Source organism: Corella eumyota, chromosome 3 (assembly GCF_963082875.1).
Source record: "Corella eumyota chromosome 3, kaCorEumy4.1, whole genome shotgun sequence".
Classification (NCBI taxonomy): domain Eukaryota; kingdom Metazoa; phylum Chordata; class Ascidiacea; order Phlebobranchia; family Corellidae; genus Corella; species Corella eumyota.
In genome coordinates, this window is record NC_137492.1 from 19,867,231 (window position 1) to 19,885,591 (window position 18,361).

The 18,361-nt window shown below is 29.7% G+C and overlaps 1 protein-coding gene across 2 annotated transcripts; it reads left to right on the forward strand.

The window, feature by feature from the left end:
- Positions 1–3,110: 3,110 nt before the first annotated feature.
- LOC145746432 (tight junction protein 2-like) lies at positions 3,111–18,227 on the forward strand. Of its 2 annotated transcripts, none has more exons than XM_082564713.1 (32): positions 3,111–3,201; positions 4,806–4,984; positions 5,392–5,494; positions 6,195–6,481; positions 6,551–6,652; positions 6,727–6,877; positions 6,955–7,075; positions 8,066–8,172; positions 8,510–8,702; positions 8,999–9,053; positions 9,338–9,568; positions 10,063–10,213; positions 10,555–10,663; positions 10,921–11,140; positions 11,419–11,570; positions 11,740–11,835; positions 11,915–11,997; positions 12,432–12,651; positions 12,890–12,990; positions 13,130–13,315; positions 13,382–13,496; positions 13,774–14,005; positions 14,072–14,197; positions 14,285–14,425; positions 14,990–15,046; positions 15,191–15,304; positions 15,382–15,672; positions 15,992–16,099; positions 16,392–16,547; positions 16,613–16,818; positions 16,903–17,037; positions 18,018–18,227. In XM_082564713.1, the coding sequence occupies exons 2-32, from the start codon at positions 4,815–4,817 to the stop codon at positions 18,113–18,115; spliced, it is 4,617 nt and encodes a 1,538-aa protein (XP_082420839.1). In that variant the 5' UTR covers positions 3,111–3,201; positions 4,806–4,814; the 3' UTR covers positions 18,116–18,227. The 2 variants fall into 2 exon arrangements, with proteins under 2 accessions (XP_082420839.1, XP_082420840.1); XM_082564714.1 differs by having other exon boundaries at positions 16,903–16,986.
- The last annotated feature ends 134 nt before the right edge of the window (positions 18,228–18,361 follow it).

Below are 18,361 nucleotides of genomic sequence, written 5' to 3' on the forward strand. Positions count from 1 at the left end.
CAAAACGTTTGTGAGACTGGCACAATAAAGTTAAACGCAAACAAGTTATAACGCTACTTCAGCTTTTGATTTGAGTTGTAACTACTAGTTGGTGCACTAAATGCAAAATTGTTGTGCGAAAAAAGTTTGGCCAGAAGGGGGTTAGAAAAGGACTGACAGGTTTTATTTTGTGGTGTATATATTGGTTAATATATTTTTGCAATGTTTAAGTTTTAAGTCGACTTATGAATATTTTACCATAGTTACTAGACAACTTTTGACCTCAAAAAGAATGCCAAGATAGCACGTGCAATCAATATTATTATTCGCTTGCTAAGCTGGCTAAATATAGGAACATAGTTCAGCAATTAAAATATTAAAGTTTAGTTTAATTAGCTATATTATCTTTTGCAAAAAGGTGCAAATTAACGGACTTTTCAACTGACGGACAACATTTTAAATGTTGTTTAAAAAAGATTGGCAACCAGTGCTTTTTAATAAACATCATTTACCGGTTTACGTATTTAAAAAATGATTTTAATTTGAATGTTATATTTTTATAAAAAATGAATCATAAAAGATTTAGGGAAAGATTAATAAAATATTAAAATGTAATTTTCTATATCTATCGTTGAAACCTATTAATTATATTTAATTACCCAAAGCCTCCAAATAAGACCTTATAAGAAAGTAGTAATTATCGCAATTTTGTTTTTAAATCTTTATATCCAAATATGGCAACTATGGTCACGTGACATATTTCCACAGGCGGAAAGTAAAGGGGGTAATAATATTTTTGTTTAAATATCGATTTATGGCAAATATTAAAATGTTTAATATGCCCACCCCGTATTTTAATATTTTAGACGCCTGTATGTCTTCAAATTTTGTAAAATTTCGTGTTTATTGACAAGCGTTGAAGCGTAATAAGCGCAGGGTTAAAAAATGTGAAATTTTTTCTAACTTTTTTACACTTGGTTGCATTTCATAACAATTTTATTTCCGCGTTGTGAATATTCACTTTCCTAAGCTACAGTGACGTCATAAAAGGTTTTTACGACATCGCGATTGCGTCATTATTTAAATATTATTTTAAATATCAGTTTAAGAAATCTATAAAGATATTTTATTTGGAAAAAAAGTTGTTCAAGACTTTAAAATTAAATTTTAAATTTTGCAGAAAAAAATGTTAAATATTTTGATTTTACAATTATTTAAAAACAGTTTTTTATTTTAAGAATTTTGATACCGATTAAATATCTTTAGCTATACATTTTTTGGCGAAAACTCTTTCAATACTAAACCGCAATTTAGCGCCCTAATTAAGGCTAAATAATTTAAATTCCGCGGGCAAAGAGTTAGATAATTGGGTAATCTATGTAGTTTCGCCTTTGGCGATAACGGTTGCAATTGTTTTTATTATTTTTTGAAATTAAATTTTAAGTTCAAGCAGTAGATGTGAGCTGAGATGTGACTTTAATGATATAACAGTTATGAATTGTTACGTTCTAACCTGTTATGACGTCAGAATTAAAATATTATTTTGGTTTAAGCGTTTTATTTTTATTTAGTTTTATTCTAAAAGTTAGTTAAAAAAATGGCGCTTAAAATTTGGGTTTTTTAAATCGGGTATTTTTGATAATTTTAAAAGGCGCAAAATTTGTGCAAAGCAGTTTTATTAAGTTTTAAATTTAAATTTTATTAAAATTAGTTGTAATTTATGAAATTTAAAACTAAGATTGATTTAAATGTAAAATTAATGACGGAACCAGATGTAGTTAAAATTTACGGAGCGTGGAAATTTAATTTAATTTGACCACATTTTGAATAACATGCTTTTAAATTTTGTTTCACGTTTAACTATATTTTATGTAGTTTTTTTTATTTTGATTTTTCGCACATTGATAAAAGTAAATAATAAATACGATATACAATTAATATTACAACAATGCGACGGAAAAAAATGACAAAATCAATTTAATGATTTAAAACATGCCAAAAGTATTAATGTTTACATGAAGATTTTAAGTATGTTATGGTATGGTCACCAAACTCAGTTTAAAAGTTTGTTATTTTTACGCATTTAAATTAAAAAAAAAATTCTAAAAAAATTAATTATTTTTATTTATTTATGAAATTTTATTTTTTATTTGTTTTTTATTTTCGCACCCTGCGTTTCTTTTTTTCCATTTTCACGCTCTACTACTTCTCTATAACGACGAAACACGTGACGTCATAATGGCTTCGGGCTTTATCTCGAATTTCGACCAATAGGAGAACAGTTTGTTTTAAACTGGTATTTCTCATGTAGGGCGTAGTTTGAAAGCCGAGAAATATAAAAGTGGTCTCGCGATGATTTAAGCAATTATTAGACTTAGAATGCCGATAATCGATAATTTAAGCTCTTATAGTTGTACTAGAAGGAATAACAAAACAGTGTTAGGTTAGTTTAGGAAGATTAAAAGTGTTTAAAAATTGGATTTTGGGATTTTTTTTGAATTTTTTACCCTACCGGTCATTTTGCGTAACTGGAGACAAAATTGTTCGTTTACTGGTTTAGAAAAACTTGCAAATACTGTAGAGTTAGATTAAATGACCGCGTGTGATAGACTTAAGAGAAACTTATTTCAATATTTATTAAATTTTGTTTTATATATTGGGTTTAGTTTTTAGTATTTTTGCTGTTTAACGGAGCGTTTATAATTAACTGGCGTTCTAGAAAAACAGTTTCACCAGTTTTCAGTTTATTTACAATTTTTTTTGTAATTTTAATCTAAATTATTGTACATTTATTTTTTAGACAAAATTTAAATATAGTAATAAACTATTTAGAAAACTGGTTAAATGTTTTTTTTTTATTTCTGTTTATAAACAATTTTATAAAAGTTAGATTTAATTAACCACAAACTGAAGGGTAGTCTAATATTGTTTGTATATTCTGTCATTACAAAGAATTTAAGTTTATTTTATTTTTTAAAGCAATAAATAACAGCATTAACAAAAACATTTAAACTTTTAAACAACAAAAACAAAGTAAATTATCTAAAAAAAAATCAATTAACAAATCGATGTTAAACATTAATTAAAACATGTCTAATCATTTTCTAATTAAAAGTTTTTTATTTTTGCACAGATAAGTTAAGATTTATTAAAACAATTTTGAATATTTCTATTCAACATTTAAAGGAAAAGGAATTAACTGAGAAGGTTTCGAACTAACAGGTTAATATTTATGTTAAATAATTTATAAATTTACATTTAATTATATCAAATTTTTATGTTACTAACATTAGATTACACTGTGTGAATAAATTAATAATATCTCAACTGAGTTATAGTGTTACGTACATTAAACTAATTTTAATTGTGTATTTTTAATAAATTTTTAATTTACTTTTCATGTAGATTAATATTTTTCAGTAGGTTATTTTTTTATGAACTTTTTTAGGTTTTTAAATTAATGTTACCATAATAAAGGAAGTTGTAAAAGTAATTCAGGAAATAGTTAAGATCTTATTTCGTTGTAGTTTTGTCATTCTATTGGTTATAATTTATTTACAAAATATTTCTTAACTTTTTGACGAATAGAAAACTATCTTAATGCAAAATTTAACAAACAGAATGAATAAATCTTTTGGGTTTCAAAAAACTTAATTTTAGGATCATATTTTAGCGCATTTATTTTTCTTTGAACAATTTTTAACTTTTATAACGAAATATATTTTTAAAATACTTAAGTTCTTTCACTATTGAACACTATGTTATTTAAATGCATAAAACTTGTTTTATTAAGGATTTTATGATATGATATAGAGTCTATGTTGAAACAAGTATTAAAAATATAAAGTTTAGAAAGTTAAAACTGTAAATCAGGTAGTAAAAAAGTTTTTAATTTTATCATTTTATTAATTAGTGTTTAACAGGGCTTAAAAGTAGTTAAGTTTATAGGTTTTTTTTTACAGTCTTTTTATTAAAATAGTTTAAAATTTTCAAAAGAAAATGATCATCAAAAACATATTTTTAGTTTATAACGATATGCTATAAAATAAATAGTTTTTAGTAACAAAATAATGAATCAAAAAGTGAATAATTTATGTTTAGATTTAGTGAATATTTAAAAAAAATTGACAGTCTAAACCAAAATGTAAATAAATCTTAAGCTTAAATAGAGATAACTTGTTTCTAGTTCAGCATTTTTCAAAGCGGAACAACTTATTTACTTTTAAATATGAGTGAGGACTTAGTTAAATATTAACTATGCTTGTGACTGTATTATACTGGGTGCGGTCTGTTTAAACATAAGACTTAGTTGTATTTTTAACTTCTCGCATTTTTGGTAAAAATATTTTGCAAATAAATCACTTTAAAAAAAATTAAACAAAATTTAAAGGAAATTTTTAAACGTAAAAAGATCATTTATATTGGTTTGGCTTTAAAAAATAATGTGCTTTTTGTTGTAGTAGTAAATTGTTTTTATTTGTTAAAATTTATTTATACTTTTTGTTGCTATTACCTCAGTATAAATGTCATAACATAAATTTTGTTTTAGTAAAAGTCAAGAGCCTTATCTATATAAGTGGATAGTTAAGCGTAGAATTAAATAACTTTCAGCGGTGACACTTTTTATCTTAAAGTTGGTTTTTATTTAAGAGCTTGTTACACGCAAATATTTGTAGAAATTTAACAAATTCTTAAGCTATAAAAGATAAAATATTGTTTTTAAGTTTCTAGGACCATTAAAATCTAATCTTAAGACATTAGAATTTAATTTTTTTTGTGAAAACTTTTGTTTTTAAGTTTTTAAATTTTATTATTATGCCCTCTAGTGTATCAGTATGGATGAGATGATATGGCAGGAGCACACCTACATCGTGGAGAAAGCCCCCGGTGTAGGGTTCGGAATTGCAATAAGCGGGGGCCGAGATAACCCTGGGGTCAACTCGGGGGACACAGCAATCGTGATTTCAGATGTTGTGAAAGTGGGGCCAGCATTCGATAAACTTAAGTATGAAAAAATAAAATTAAGTTTTGCTTTTGTCTCTCAATATTTTTAACTTGTTTTAATTTTTTTTTTTTTACAATTTATTGTTAGTGTCTTTAAAATTAAAACAATTAATTAATAATTAAGACTAGTTGATTGTATGCCCTACCGTCGGCATTTTAATTAATGTAATATTGTTGCAACTCTTAACTAATATTTGTCCATGATAATTTACCCGTGCACCACAAGAGGCAGTTTTATTTATTTTAAAGTTCTGTAATTTGGACATAAATATATAAATATGTATCGTCCACTAAGCTTTTTTCAATTAGATTATATATATATATACATAAAATATCAAATGTTGAATAATTTCTAAATAGTTCTACATGTTGAATGTTTTTTAAATTAAAACTACCCTTTTTGTTCAGAATAAATGATATAGTGTTGAGGGTTAATGGAAAACCAATGTTCAACATGGCTCACCATCAAGCTGTGAAGGAACTTAAAAATAGTGGAAGCAGAGTTGAACTTGTAAGTTGTTAAATTTAATGTTTTAAGGTTTTAAAGTGTTAGGTATAGATTAATTTTACCCTTTCACTTAGGGGTCAACAATTTAAAATTTTTATAAAGTTTTAAATTTGTTGTTTTGACATTTTTAAAGAGTAAAATAAAAGTTCCATTTAAAAAAAATTTGAGACAATTTTACATTAAGAAATTTAAACTATTTAACCAACCTAACATGCAAGTTAAAATTAAGCTGTTAGTAAAGATTAAAAAATACCAAAATTTAGTTTAATTTTTAACTTTTGGTAACTGATTTTTAATTGCTAACTGGAGACTAGTTATAAAAACTAATTCTCCTTTATTATTCGGTCAATTGTTTTTATTGTGATGTCATAGGAATGTTGATTGTTACATCACAGTCACTCTTTTGTTTGTAATAGAGTGGTGACTGTGATATAACAATGACTGATGGTATGTTTATAAATAGCTTGAGGGCAAAATAATTTGTAATAAAAACATGAAATAAATGAAAACAAAAATTTTCTTAGAAGCAAATCTGTAAATTTTAAATGCTTTGGTTGGTTAATAAACTTTATTATTTGGTTTATTGAATCATAAACTTAAATGCCTTAACGTTTAAGTTTTAATTAAATCTCAATAATTAAGAGATTAATTAAATTTTAATAAAATATTTTTGTTAATTTTTTTTTTTTAAATTTATTTTCAGACAATAAAACGAAAAGTTTTGGTTCGAGTTGGAAGGGAAACCCCCCCTCCTGGTCGTTTGAGTCGGAGCAGGAGTCGTGACATTGACACATTACCTCGACATCGGAGCAGAAGTCGTGACTTGGATAGGTCACCTAGTAGAAGTCGTCACAGGTCACGAAGTCGTGATTTATCCCCACGGCGACGGAATAGGAGCAGGAGTCGTGAATTGGATCACCACAGAAGTAGTCGGAGGTCACGGAACAGAAGTTATGACAGCAGGAGTCGAAGTCGAACACCTCCAAGAAGGTAAGAACTTTTTGTTAATAGTAAATACTTTTTGTAATAATATATTTTTACAATGTTTTAAATTTTCAGACGAAGTTACAGTCGATCACCTTCAGATCGTCGAAGGTCAAGGTCAAATAGAAGAAGGTCACCTTCAAGATCGAGCAGAAGAAGCAGGAGGTCACCTTCAGTGTAAGTTCAAAATTCTAAAAAAAATCTTTCTGCACGATGAAAAAAAAACTAATTTGAGAAAAATTTATTTTCAGTGAGAGTCGGGGACGCTCTCGTACGCCACCTAGAAGATCTCGCTCAAGGTCACGCTCAAGGAGAAGTTATACTCCGAGCAGTCGCAGTGTTTCCCCAGAAAGAAACGATTCTCCTCCACGCTTCAGTAAACACAAGTCTGTCGAAGATTTGGTAAGAAATTAATTTAATAAAACTTATTTTTGTACTATTTATGACATTATAATCTAACCCTGATTATGACATCACAGAGATCATCATCTCCGCTGTCACCTGACCCAGATAGTGCTCCCTCCGATGGAGATATGATAGTGTTTCCAGTTAAAACAAAAGAGCCAAAAACGGTCGTTCTCAAGAAAACAAGATGGAATAGTAAGTTTTAAAATCTTGTTTTATTTTTTTTGTAAATTAATTTTTCTAGTTTAAGGACAATAAAAAAGGATACATAGATTTCAAAATTAAATTTTTCCCATTTCGTTGGCCAATTAACAAGTTAATTAAATAATTATTTGTTTGCAAACATTCATTAATTAAAAACCTAAATTTAAATTTGTTTGACCTAGTTTTAAAACATCTAACATTCCAAAGAAATTAGATAATTTTATGTTGAATAAATTATTTTTAAAACCCGTTATTATTTTAAAAATAGAAAATTATTTTTATTATTTACATTTTGGTTAACCACATATTAGGTGGATGAATCATAATTACACCATACTATGATGTCATAATGTTCAATATTTAACAAACAATTCTCATTACTCTTTTACTACTTTTCAAGTTTATTTATTTCGGAGAACTAGGTTTTTTTTTATTAAACTATAAAATTTATTACTTTGTTCGAATTGTTTTTTAATATTTTGTAAGTGATTTATATAGCATGTTAGTATGGTTGACACTGAATCACAAAATGGCTTTAAAACCTTTAAAAAATGTATGTGGTACTTACAATTTAATTTTTAAATATACTGGAAAATGATTAACATAAAAAACCAGGTTACCACATTTTTTGTGTGATGTAGAAAGTACTAAGTAGCGTAGTGAATGTATTTAAGCTAGTACTTTCTACGTCATCACAAACAGGGCTTCTCTTTTCTTTTTTTTAATAATTTTAATTTTTTTTTTAAAGTTGTATAACTTATAAATTAGGTGAAATTATTTGAAGTTAAAATCATTTTTGTGTTCAGTGACACCAACTTTATTAATTTTTAAGTATAAAAATATCGCTAATATATGACCTTAATATATTACTTTAATTTTAACTAAATTTGTCATTATAACCAAAAGTACAAACATTTTAGAGAAAAATATTTGATTTTAATTGTCTTTGATGTTGTATCACAAGTTTTAAATTATTTTTAGATTCTTATGGTTTAAAACTAGGAACCCGGATATTTATTCAAGATATTCAACCTGGTAGTTTAGCTGATAAAAGTTCAGAAATACAAGCTGGGGATACAATTCTAATGGTGGGTTCAGACAATTTTTATTGTTTTTAATTAGTATCTATTGTTTTTGTTAATTAATTACTGATTTTTAGTTAAGTTTTAGGCTACCAATTTTTTAATTTTTTCAGCTAAATTTTATGATTTTGAAAATATATTTAACTTAGTTTATTATTTTTTTCTAATTTAATATTACTAGATTTATTTTTACTTTTTGTTGCTAATTTTAATTTTTTGTCAATTTTTGTTTTTTCATTTAATAAACATTTAAATGCTCAGTTAATTACTTGGTTTTTCTTAGCTAACAGTTTTCTCCTCATTTTTAATAAACATTTAATTTAATCACATCTTTAAACTTTAGATAAACGGACGAAATGTGGACAACAAAAGTGTTCAAGAGGCCATCCAAGTAATTGGGTTAAGTAAGGATAAGGTAACCATGTTGGTGAAGAAACAAGATGGTGGAACTGTCTCCATCCCTGCTCAGAGATTCCAAACTGAGTCTGAGAAGAACAAAAAAGGGAGGCAGGAGACTGACTCCGAAGAGGAGGAAGGTTAGTAACACAATTGTGGTTTATATAAGATTTTTATGTATTTTTTTTTTAAAGTTTGTACTGGTTGTAAAAATGTGCACAAATAATTAATAATTAACCAATTAAGTAGTTTTTAATTGGTGTTATTTAAATATAGTGGTAAAGTACTTTACACTCAACTATTTACTTAAAACTTGATTTAATTATTAACCAGACTACATGATATATATCTTGTATATAAATAACTAAAACATGTTTTAAATCTTAAATTATTTGTTGGTTAATGTTTTAAACAAGAATTTTATCTTTGATTTTAGATGAGCCGACACATTCTCGCCGAAGTTCTGTTTCAAAACATTCAGCTAAATCAGAGTAAGTTTAAATTGCACAAATTTCTATTTTTAAAGGAGCAATGTTTTAAGTCTAACTATACTTTACTTTAATAACATTTAGTTAACTTAACTGTTTCTTGCAAGTGTTTGTGAGCTATAAAAACTGCTTAATCTTTTTTAAAAAGAATGGTATTCATGTGCAAGTTCGAAAAATGGTAACTTATTAAAAAAATAAATTCTGTGGCTGCACTTCCCCTTTAACAAAATTTTTTTCTGTAAATTTAAATATTTTTTTTAATTAACTTATCCCCTTTTTTAAATTAGGGAGTCAGCCAAACACACCCCCAAAGTAGCCCCAAAAGTTGCCCCCAAAACTTCAACTACAAAAAATTACGGGGGAATCAAAGTGTTTCCGTCGGGGGCAGTTACAGCTCCACGTTCACGCTCTTCTTCAAGTGAGAGATCAACCCCAGAACCTGCCCCAAGAGGGGGTAAGAGCGATCCCCATTACGCTGTCCCACCAGAGGGCAGTAATGATGAAGGTCCAGTGTTGCCGTGAGTTTTTAAATTATTTAAAATAAAAATTTATTTTTTTTGTAAAATGTTTTTAATATTTTTAAACCTTATATATTTTTACATAAATATTGTTTTACCTTAGACTAAGACTTACTTTTTTATTAAATAATTAAAAAATGTTACCAGGAGAATTGTTCGCCGACAGAAACGTAAATTTCGGTTAATCTTATTTTTTAGCATGGTTTCATTTCATTTATTTTTTTAAGTTTTAAGTTAAGAATGTTATATCAAACAGAATGCTTCGAAGTTCTTTTTTTAACTTGTTTTTTTTTTTATTTTTTTTTTTCGCTAGTTCTAAAGTTAATTTACAAAAGTTTAGTTTTTAAAAGTTAAAATTTTTTTTCAAATAAGGAAGTTTTTGAATTAATTTATAAAATCTAAACATTTTAACTATAAATTTTTAATCATAAACTGAATGTATTCAATTTTAAACTTACCAAAATAAGATGTTTAATTCTTTTATTTTCTTACAGTCCAACTGCTCATGAGATCAACTTCACGAAGGGTAAGAGTGTTGGGATCAGGTTGGCGGGGGGAAATGACGTCGGAATATTTGTTGCTTCAGTTCAAGAGGGAAGCCCTGCTGCTAAAAAAGGACTTAAAATGGGCGACCAGATTTTATCGGTAAATATTTGTTATAATTTTTATATTTTTTATTCCATTTTTCTGTAAAATTGACGAGGTGTAATATAAATGCTAATATGAGCTTGTATTTGTTAAAATAACACAGTCTATGGTGTAATATTTGAGTTAGTTACTAGCCTGCCCTACGGACGGTATTTTAATTGTTGTAATATGGCCACAATTCTCAACTAATATTTGCCTGCAATAATTTACAGACACACCACAAATGGCAGTTTTATATATTTTGTAGGCATATAAATTGGACATACATACAAATATCATCCACTAAGCATCCTTATATATAGACTATACCTTAAAATTTAATATTTTTTTAATTCCAGGTAAATGATGTCAACTTCCGGAACATAATAAGAGAAGAAGCGGTTCTAACTCTGATGGGACTTCCAGCAGGAGAGGAGGTAAAGATAATTGCTCAACCTCAACCTAAAGGTAATTGTTTGCATTTATTTAGGCTTTGTTCTCAAGTATTATTTAATTTTTTACCAGCTTTATTTGAAAGTTTAAGGCAACTTTTTTAGGATTATTTTATTTTGATTTATTTTTAATTTTTTTTTAAATTATTTAAATTTCTTTTTATTGAATCACGTTTTTATATTTTATGCAATTTTTTAAGGAAATATATTTCTATACTAACAAACTCTAAAAAAATAATATTTTAACTAAACAATTTTTGTAATTTATTCTAGTTTACCAGAAGATCTTGGAGCACGGCACAGGAGATAGTTTCTACATCCGGACACACTTTAAATATGAGAAGAACGGACAACACGAGATGTCCTTCAAACAAGGATCAGCGTTCCGGATCAGTGATACCTTGTACCAAGGGATGGTTGGGTACTGGTTGGCTGTGAGGATCGGGAGGAATAATATGGAGATCGAAAGAGGAGTTATCCCTAATAGTAGCAGGTTGGTTTTTTGAAAAAATTTTTTTTATAAAAATTAAAAAATTTTGGTTTGCAAAGAGTTTTTATTTTTTGATGTACTTTAATAAAGATTTTGGCAATTTGGAGCCTTGGGTTAATAAGTTAAAAACCTTTTAATGAATTTTGTTATTTTTTTTAGATTTAAAAGTTTTTGGGTCACAAGTTTTAAGTTTTTTTTGTGCTTAAAACTTGTGACTCAAATCAGTCTAAATTTTAACCTCTCAAAACCTTTTTAATAAATTATTTTTAACTTTCCAACAGAGCTGAACAATTAAAGATGGTCCAGGATAAAAAGATTCAACAAAACCAGGAACGAAGAGGAATCAAGAGGAGGTTGCAGAAGTCGACTAAACAGAACTCCTCCACAGCATCCAACATGTTCCCAGCATACGAGAGAGTCGTGCTAAGAGAAGGTATTTGACCTTGTTTCTCCTTGTTTAATCTTGGAATAAAATTGTTTTTAAATATTTAATAATTTTAAATAATTTTCTAAAATTAAAAAAAAAACTATTTATCTAAGAAAATTTTAAGAGAAAAAATTAAGAAAATAAGAAAAAATAAAGAAAACATTTTATTTTTTAGCTGGATTTAAGAGACCGGTTGTTATATTTGGTCCCCTTGCCGATATAGCTCGAGAAAGGCTGGCAGGAGACTACCCCAATGCTTATGAGATTGCAAGTAAGCAACAATTTTCTTCACAAATTAATTTTTTTTAAATTTTGATTTTATTTAAAATTAAACAACTTTTAATTTATAGGGAATGAAGGTACAGTGAGTGGACAAAAATCCAATAGAAAGGGGGTGATAAGGTTGAACACCATTAAAGATATCATTGAGAAGGTGAATAAACATTCATGTTAAATAAAATGAAAATTTACTCCAAGTTTTTTATAAATATATTTTTTGGTTACTTTTAAATTACTTGATGTAATATGGTCGCAACTATTATTTGTCAGTAGTAATTCACCCCCTTAATTGTGCATAGTTAATTAGATGTCATATCTTTATACCTAGATTAAAATGGCGGTTGTGTTGTATACAGCTGCCATGTCAGTGAACTATAAACCGAAAGCTGTTTATTGCCACACTATTCACCAATAAACTGAGCATTTACTATTAGTCTAAACACATCACAACAGCAGACCCTCTTCCCCAATAAAACTACAAAACCTATCACTTTGTAGACCCATTTATATCGTTTTAAACGATTCATTGCAACCTAGCACTTTAATTTGCTTTACTTGTAACCTAGCACTTTAATTTGCTTTACTTAGGACAAACACGCGATCCTCGATATCACTCCGACAGCGGTGGAAAAGTTGAACTATGCTCAACTTTACCCGATCGTTGTCTACCTGGAGCCCCAGAGTAAAACCACGGTGAAGGATCTGAGGACAAAGTTGGCGGTGACGGAGGAGGAGAAAAAGAAGAAAGCCGGGAAACTTTACGATCGAGCTGTGAAGATGCAGAGAGGTTATAACCACGTTTTTACTGGTAAGTTATTCTGTAGAAACTCAATAAAATATAAATTTAACTAAGGTTTTAAAATTTGTTTTGAAAAAGTAGAAGTTTTATACAAATTAAACCATATTATTGTATTTTTTATCCTAATTATTATAGTTGTTAGGCAATAAAGTTAATGTGGATTAAGCTTATTGCATTTACTTTACGAATTTTATTATAAAATCACTTTTCAAAAAAAAAAAGTGCTAATTAATTTTTTTTCACCTAGACACGATTAAACTGATGTCGGGGAGTGATGATTGGTACAGGAAGATTTATTCGACCATCAAGGATCAACAGAGCATGCCAGTGTGGGTCTCCGAGGAAAAAGTAAGTTGATTTGGGGAAAAATATTAAAGATTTTTAGATGTTGTTCACCCCCCGAGACTATAATGTCTTTAAATAAAAATCTTTTTTCTTTTTTTTTTTTTTTTTTTTAAATTAAATAATATTTGATTTCTCCCCTCAGCTCGGAGGTCAGAGCGAGGATTATAGCGAAGGTGTGACCGTGCCAGGAGATGACGACCAGTTCTCTTACGTGAGTGCACCAGCTAGTGACTATAGTGTGACCACGGTTGGAAGCGAGATGTTGCATAACTCGAACATCTCCGATGATGAACCAGAACCATTAAGACCATCAGTGGTCCCAACCAAGGTAATGGTTAAAAATGGTTTTTAAAAAAAGTGGTTAAAATTTTTTCTAAAATTTTTTTTCTCTCAGCCTCCGAGTTCATCTTCAAGCTCCGAAGAAGAAGAGGAAGGAGGAGACAAGTTTGGAGATGATGATTTTGAGGAGGAAGCAACCAATGATTTCGATCAACCAGTGCAACCATATGGTAAGTGGGATGGTGTAGCTGGTCTTTTAATTTAAAAAACCAGTAATTAAATTTGTATATAGTTTCTACTCAGTGTAAGGTAGTCTTGTCTTGTTTAATTTTTTTAACTTATTTTTGACTAGTCGATGGCCTACCCTACAGTTGGGATTGTAATTGTTGTAATATGGTTGCAACTCTTATCTAATATTTGCTTGTGATAATTTACCCACGCACCAATAAAAGCAGTTTTATTTATTTTTGTTAAATTTGTCTTAATTTAAAATGTTATCTTTTTTAGCAACTGATGCAATGCCAGCTGCTCCACCGAGGGAAAAACACAATCAACAACAACAACAGCAACAAAAACAACAACATCAACAACAACATGATGATACATCGAGCACAAGCAGTTCTGAACCCGAACCCCCCATAATTGCCCCTAAACCCCCCCAGCAAAGGGGCAAAGTTGAACCAATTAGAGGAAAACAAGAAATACCAGCTGGAAGATTTGACCCACAATCATTTTTAAAGTAAATTTTATTAAATTTAATTTTTGATTTATTTTACATATTTTTAAATTAAATTTTTTCACCCAGAAATCGGATCCGGACCTTGAACAAGGTTCCCGCAGATGAGGTTCATAATGATCCGGTACCGGCCCCACAAACGGCACCAATGCAGTACCATCAACCGCCCAGGGAACCAAGTCCTGAGCCAATCAGGTTAGAAACAAAAAATTAAATTATTTACTACTTATAAATATATACGTTTAAATTTTTAATAATTAAAAAAATTTTTAAAACTTTTAGCTTCCCCCCAAAAACCCCTGTTAATATAAATATTCCCCCGAAAACCCCTGTTAATATAAACATACCCCCAAAAACCCCTCTTAGTGAAACTCAGGATCAAAAGAGAATTCTCTCTTACACGACAGCAAAGCCTTTCTCGAGGTACAATTGCATGGTGTATGGTGTTTGCTGGTTGTATATTGTGGTGTTTGCTGGTTGTATTTTAGTGTTCAGTGGCTGATATATTGGTGTATGCTGGCCAAGAATTTATGAAATGTATGGTGATGTTTGGTGGTCATGTTAATTGGTTCCTTGTATATTGGTGTTTGGTTGCATTATTGGTGTTTTAGCAACTGTTTTAAAGAATTAAAACTGTGGTAATGGTAAAAAACTGGTGTTTTTTGTAAACAGTGCTGGTTATGTATGGTAATGGTGGCAAAATACTGGTTCTATTGGTATGTTTATTGTTAGTGATGGTAAGGTATTTGTTTTTGGTGTAAACTTGTTTAAAAAAATGTCAGGTTTGCATGTGAAAGGGGGCAACGTTTAAATTAACTTTAACGCGATAACAACTAACAACTAAAGGTGCTCAGTTAAAAGAAAAATAAATATTTACATTTATTACCATTAACTTACAGGTGGCCATAAAACCTTAACCTTTAACATTTAGTTTAAGTTAAATATTATCGGTTAGAAACCTAACTTAAACTTGATTTAATTTTTTAGGCCAACTCAGAATGCACCAGAACCACAACCAATTTACTCACAAGTCAATAAAAACAGGTAATTTGTTGATTTTTGTAGATTTGTAGCAAATTATCGTTTTTGTTCTTTTTTTTAAACCCAGATATCTAAAATTTTTATGCTTAGTAAGTTAAGTAAACTTTCCAATGTTTAAAGCCTAATTTTTACCCCCTTTTTACTCAGGAACCCCCCTCCCCAAGATAGAAGGGAGTCGACCCAGCGAGATTATGCGACAGAAATCGACACTTTCATCTCAAATGACCCCCACAGGAGGCAGCCAAGACCCAACAATAATAGGTATAAAAAAAATAAAATTTTTATCATGAAAAAAAAGTTTTTGGTAACTTTTAATTTATATAATTTTTTGCTTGCAGGCCCGAACCATCACAACCAAACAGATACGAACCACAACAGAAATATGAACCACCCCAAAAATACGAACCACCCCAAAAATACGAACCACCCCAAAAATACGAACCACCCCAAAAATACGAACCACCCCAGAAATACGAACCAGCTCATAAGTACGAACCACCCCAGAAATATGAACCACCTCAAAAATATGAACCAGCTCGTAAACATGAACCAGTGAACACCAATACTTATAACAGATTTGCTGGTTCGAACCAACCAAAAGTGGAATCAAAACCATATCAGCCATACAGGTAAAAAATTATAAGATTTACTTTAATTTGAGGAAGTCAACTTTACGACCCAACATAGAGTGACATCAGCTACCCAGACCCAGGTATAAGTTGCCTGTGGCAGTTTAAGATGTTATAGATTATAAAGGCCTGATAATTATAAGCTGGTGTTTAAATGCTGGCTCAGCAAGAGTTTGTGGCGTTTATAGCACCTTACTCAAGGGCCAATCCAGTTTTTCACTGGCATTATTGTTTTTGCTTGTAATCAACTTGGTACTATTAACTTTTTTGTTTGGTATTCTCCTATAGTAACCACTAACTAACTCTTTTAACTTTCTAGCAAACCGCAAGGCTACAAACCTCCAGTTTCAAACGGAACTCAACCTCCACAAAAATCCAAGTTTGTTCAGGATAACTACAAGGGGTATATGAGCCAAATTAAACCAAGGTTAACTTTTCTTTATCATCTTATATAATAGAGCTTGGTGAATAATATATATATATGTCCAATTTATAGGGCTTCAAAATAAATAAAAACTGTCATTTGTGTTGCATGGGTGAATTATTGCTGGCAAATATTGGTTGAGAGTTGCGACCATATTACAACAATTAAAATCTTAAAAAAAAGTAAATCTCCAAACCTACTATGTTACTTATTTGGCCTTGTTTATTTTTACATTTCTTTACCTAACCTTTAAAATCCCACATTAAAAAAATAAATTAAATGTTTTTCCCAACAGCTCTTACAGTGCTCGACCATATAAACCAGTTGGTGGTTTAAGTGGTCCACCAGCAACCAATTATAAGAATGGTCCAACAAAAGACCATATGTATGATAGTGGTGTAGATACTTATGACAATGCTAAACCAAAGAAACAGGAACCAGCTCCATTAAGGTAAATTTGGTTCTTTTCTAGAATTTATTAAAATTTTCGAATTTTTATTTTAAAATTTTTTTTAGTCCATCAACGATAGAAGAAGATGACCCCCAAGTGGTTGCCACGGCGAGGGGGGTTTTTGATAGCAACGGCGGTGTCCTAAGTTCGGTGGAAACAGGGGTGTCGATTGTTATCCCCAAGGGGGCGATACGACCCGGGGTTCGACAAGAAATTTATTTTAAAGTTTGTCGTGACAACACTGCTCTCCCACCTTTGGATAAAGACAAAGGTAAAATGGATTTTTTTCTTTTTTTTTTATTAAAATTTTTTTTTGTCGACTAATAATTAATTTTATAAATTTTAATTTTTTTAGGAGAGACTCTCTTATCCCCTCTAGTGATGTGCGGACCCCACGGCCTTCAGTTCGACCACCCGGTGGAGCTGCGACTTCCTCATTGTGCGTCAATGTCCCAACAAGGATGGTCCTTCAACCTCAAAACCTCAACAGGTGTTCACAGTGTTTCCCCCAACACTGATAAACACCACTCTCCATGCTACCAAGCCACACACACACATTTTTTTATTTGGAAACACTTTTTTGCCCTAAATTTTACAATTTTTTGCCAAACATTTTCAAAATTTCAACTTTTTTTAACAATTTTGTTTAATAATTAAATCTAAATTGGCATTCATCTAAATTTTGATTAATTTTAATTTTATAATCTTCAAACTTAAGTTTTCCAAATTTAAAATGACACAAATCATGAACAAGAGTCTTAACCTAATGCGACACATGTCATCTCATTGTCTGCCACACAGTCACAACTCCTGTGCACAATCATAAATAATTTCCCTTTGAAAAAAAAAACAATAATTTTAAGAAAATAAACAATTAAATTTGAACAACAGAAAATGCCTTGGCGAGTGGTTGTTTAAAACAAACAAAACACATTTTAAATAACTTTGATGTTGTACCCAACCCCCACCCTATACATAATAGAAAACACCATACAACTACAACTCGCCACACACATAAAAACATATTTTAATAACTTAAATGTATGTGCCCTACCCAAACATACTTGCATCGAAACACTAAAAAATACAAAACTTTTAAAAACTGTATACAAAGATAACTTTATCCAAAACTTACAAAACTATACAAAACTTTAAGTTTTAAAAAAAAAAATACAAAACTTTTAAGCTGTATACATAGATAACTTTAACTTAAAACAAACACCACTCGCACAAAACATTGATTCCACAAACAAACCAAAACATTAGTTTCAACAAACCAAGGGGCTGACGTAGCATGGAGATTAACACCGTCCCCCTTTACCCCTGCATGAACTAACCCCTGAAACCCCCCTTTTGTAAAGTGTTCAACCCCTTAAAAGTGTTACCCCAATAAAAAAAGTTGAAGTTAAAATTTTGATAAAATCAGAAATAATTTGAACTTTTGACTAAATTTTTTAAATTTTTGTTCAGGTGAACCTTCCCAGTGGAAGAACGTGAACGTTCCTAACGATAATGACGATTATGACGTAGGAAGCAACAGCGTTTCCGTTTTGATCGATCACTTTTAAGCCTGCCCCCATTGTAACCCTCTCTTATTCTGTACATAATGTGTTTTACGGTACATTTCTGTAAAGCGTAGTTTTATATAACGAATCTTGTACAATAAATAACATCACTTATATATTACGTCATGGCTATGGCGTCATTGAAGGTGACGTCACAGAAATAAGTTACGTAGAAAATTAAGTTGATTGTTACGTCAAAAGTAGAGCGAATTATAATACGAAAGAGTGAAGTCAGAAAAAATGAATTTT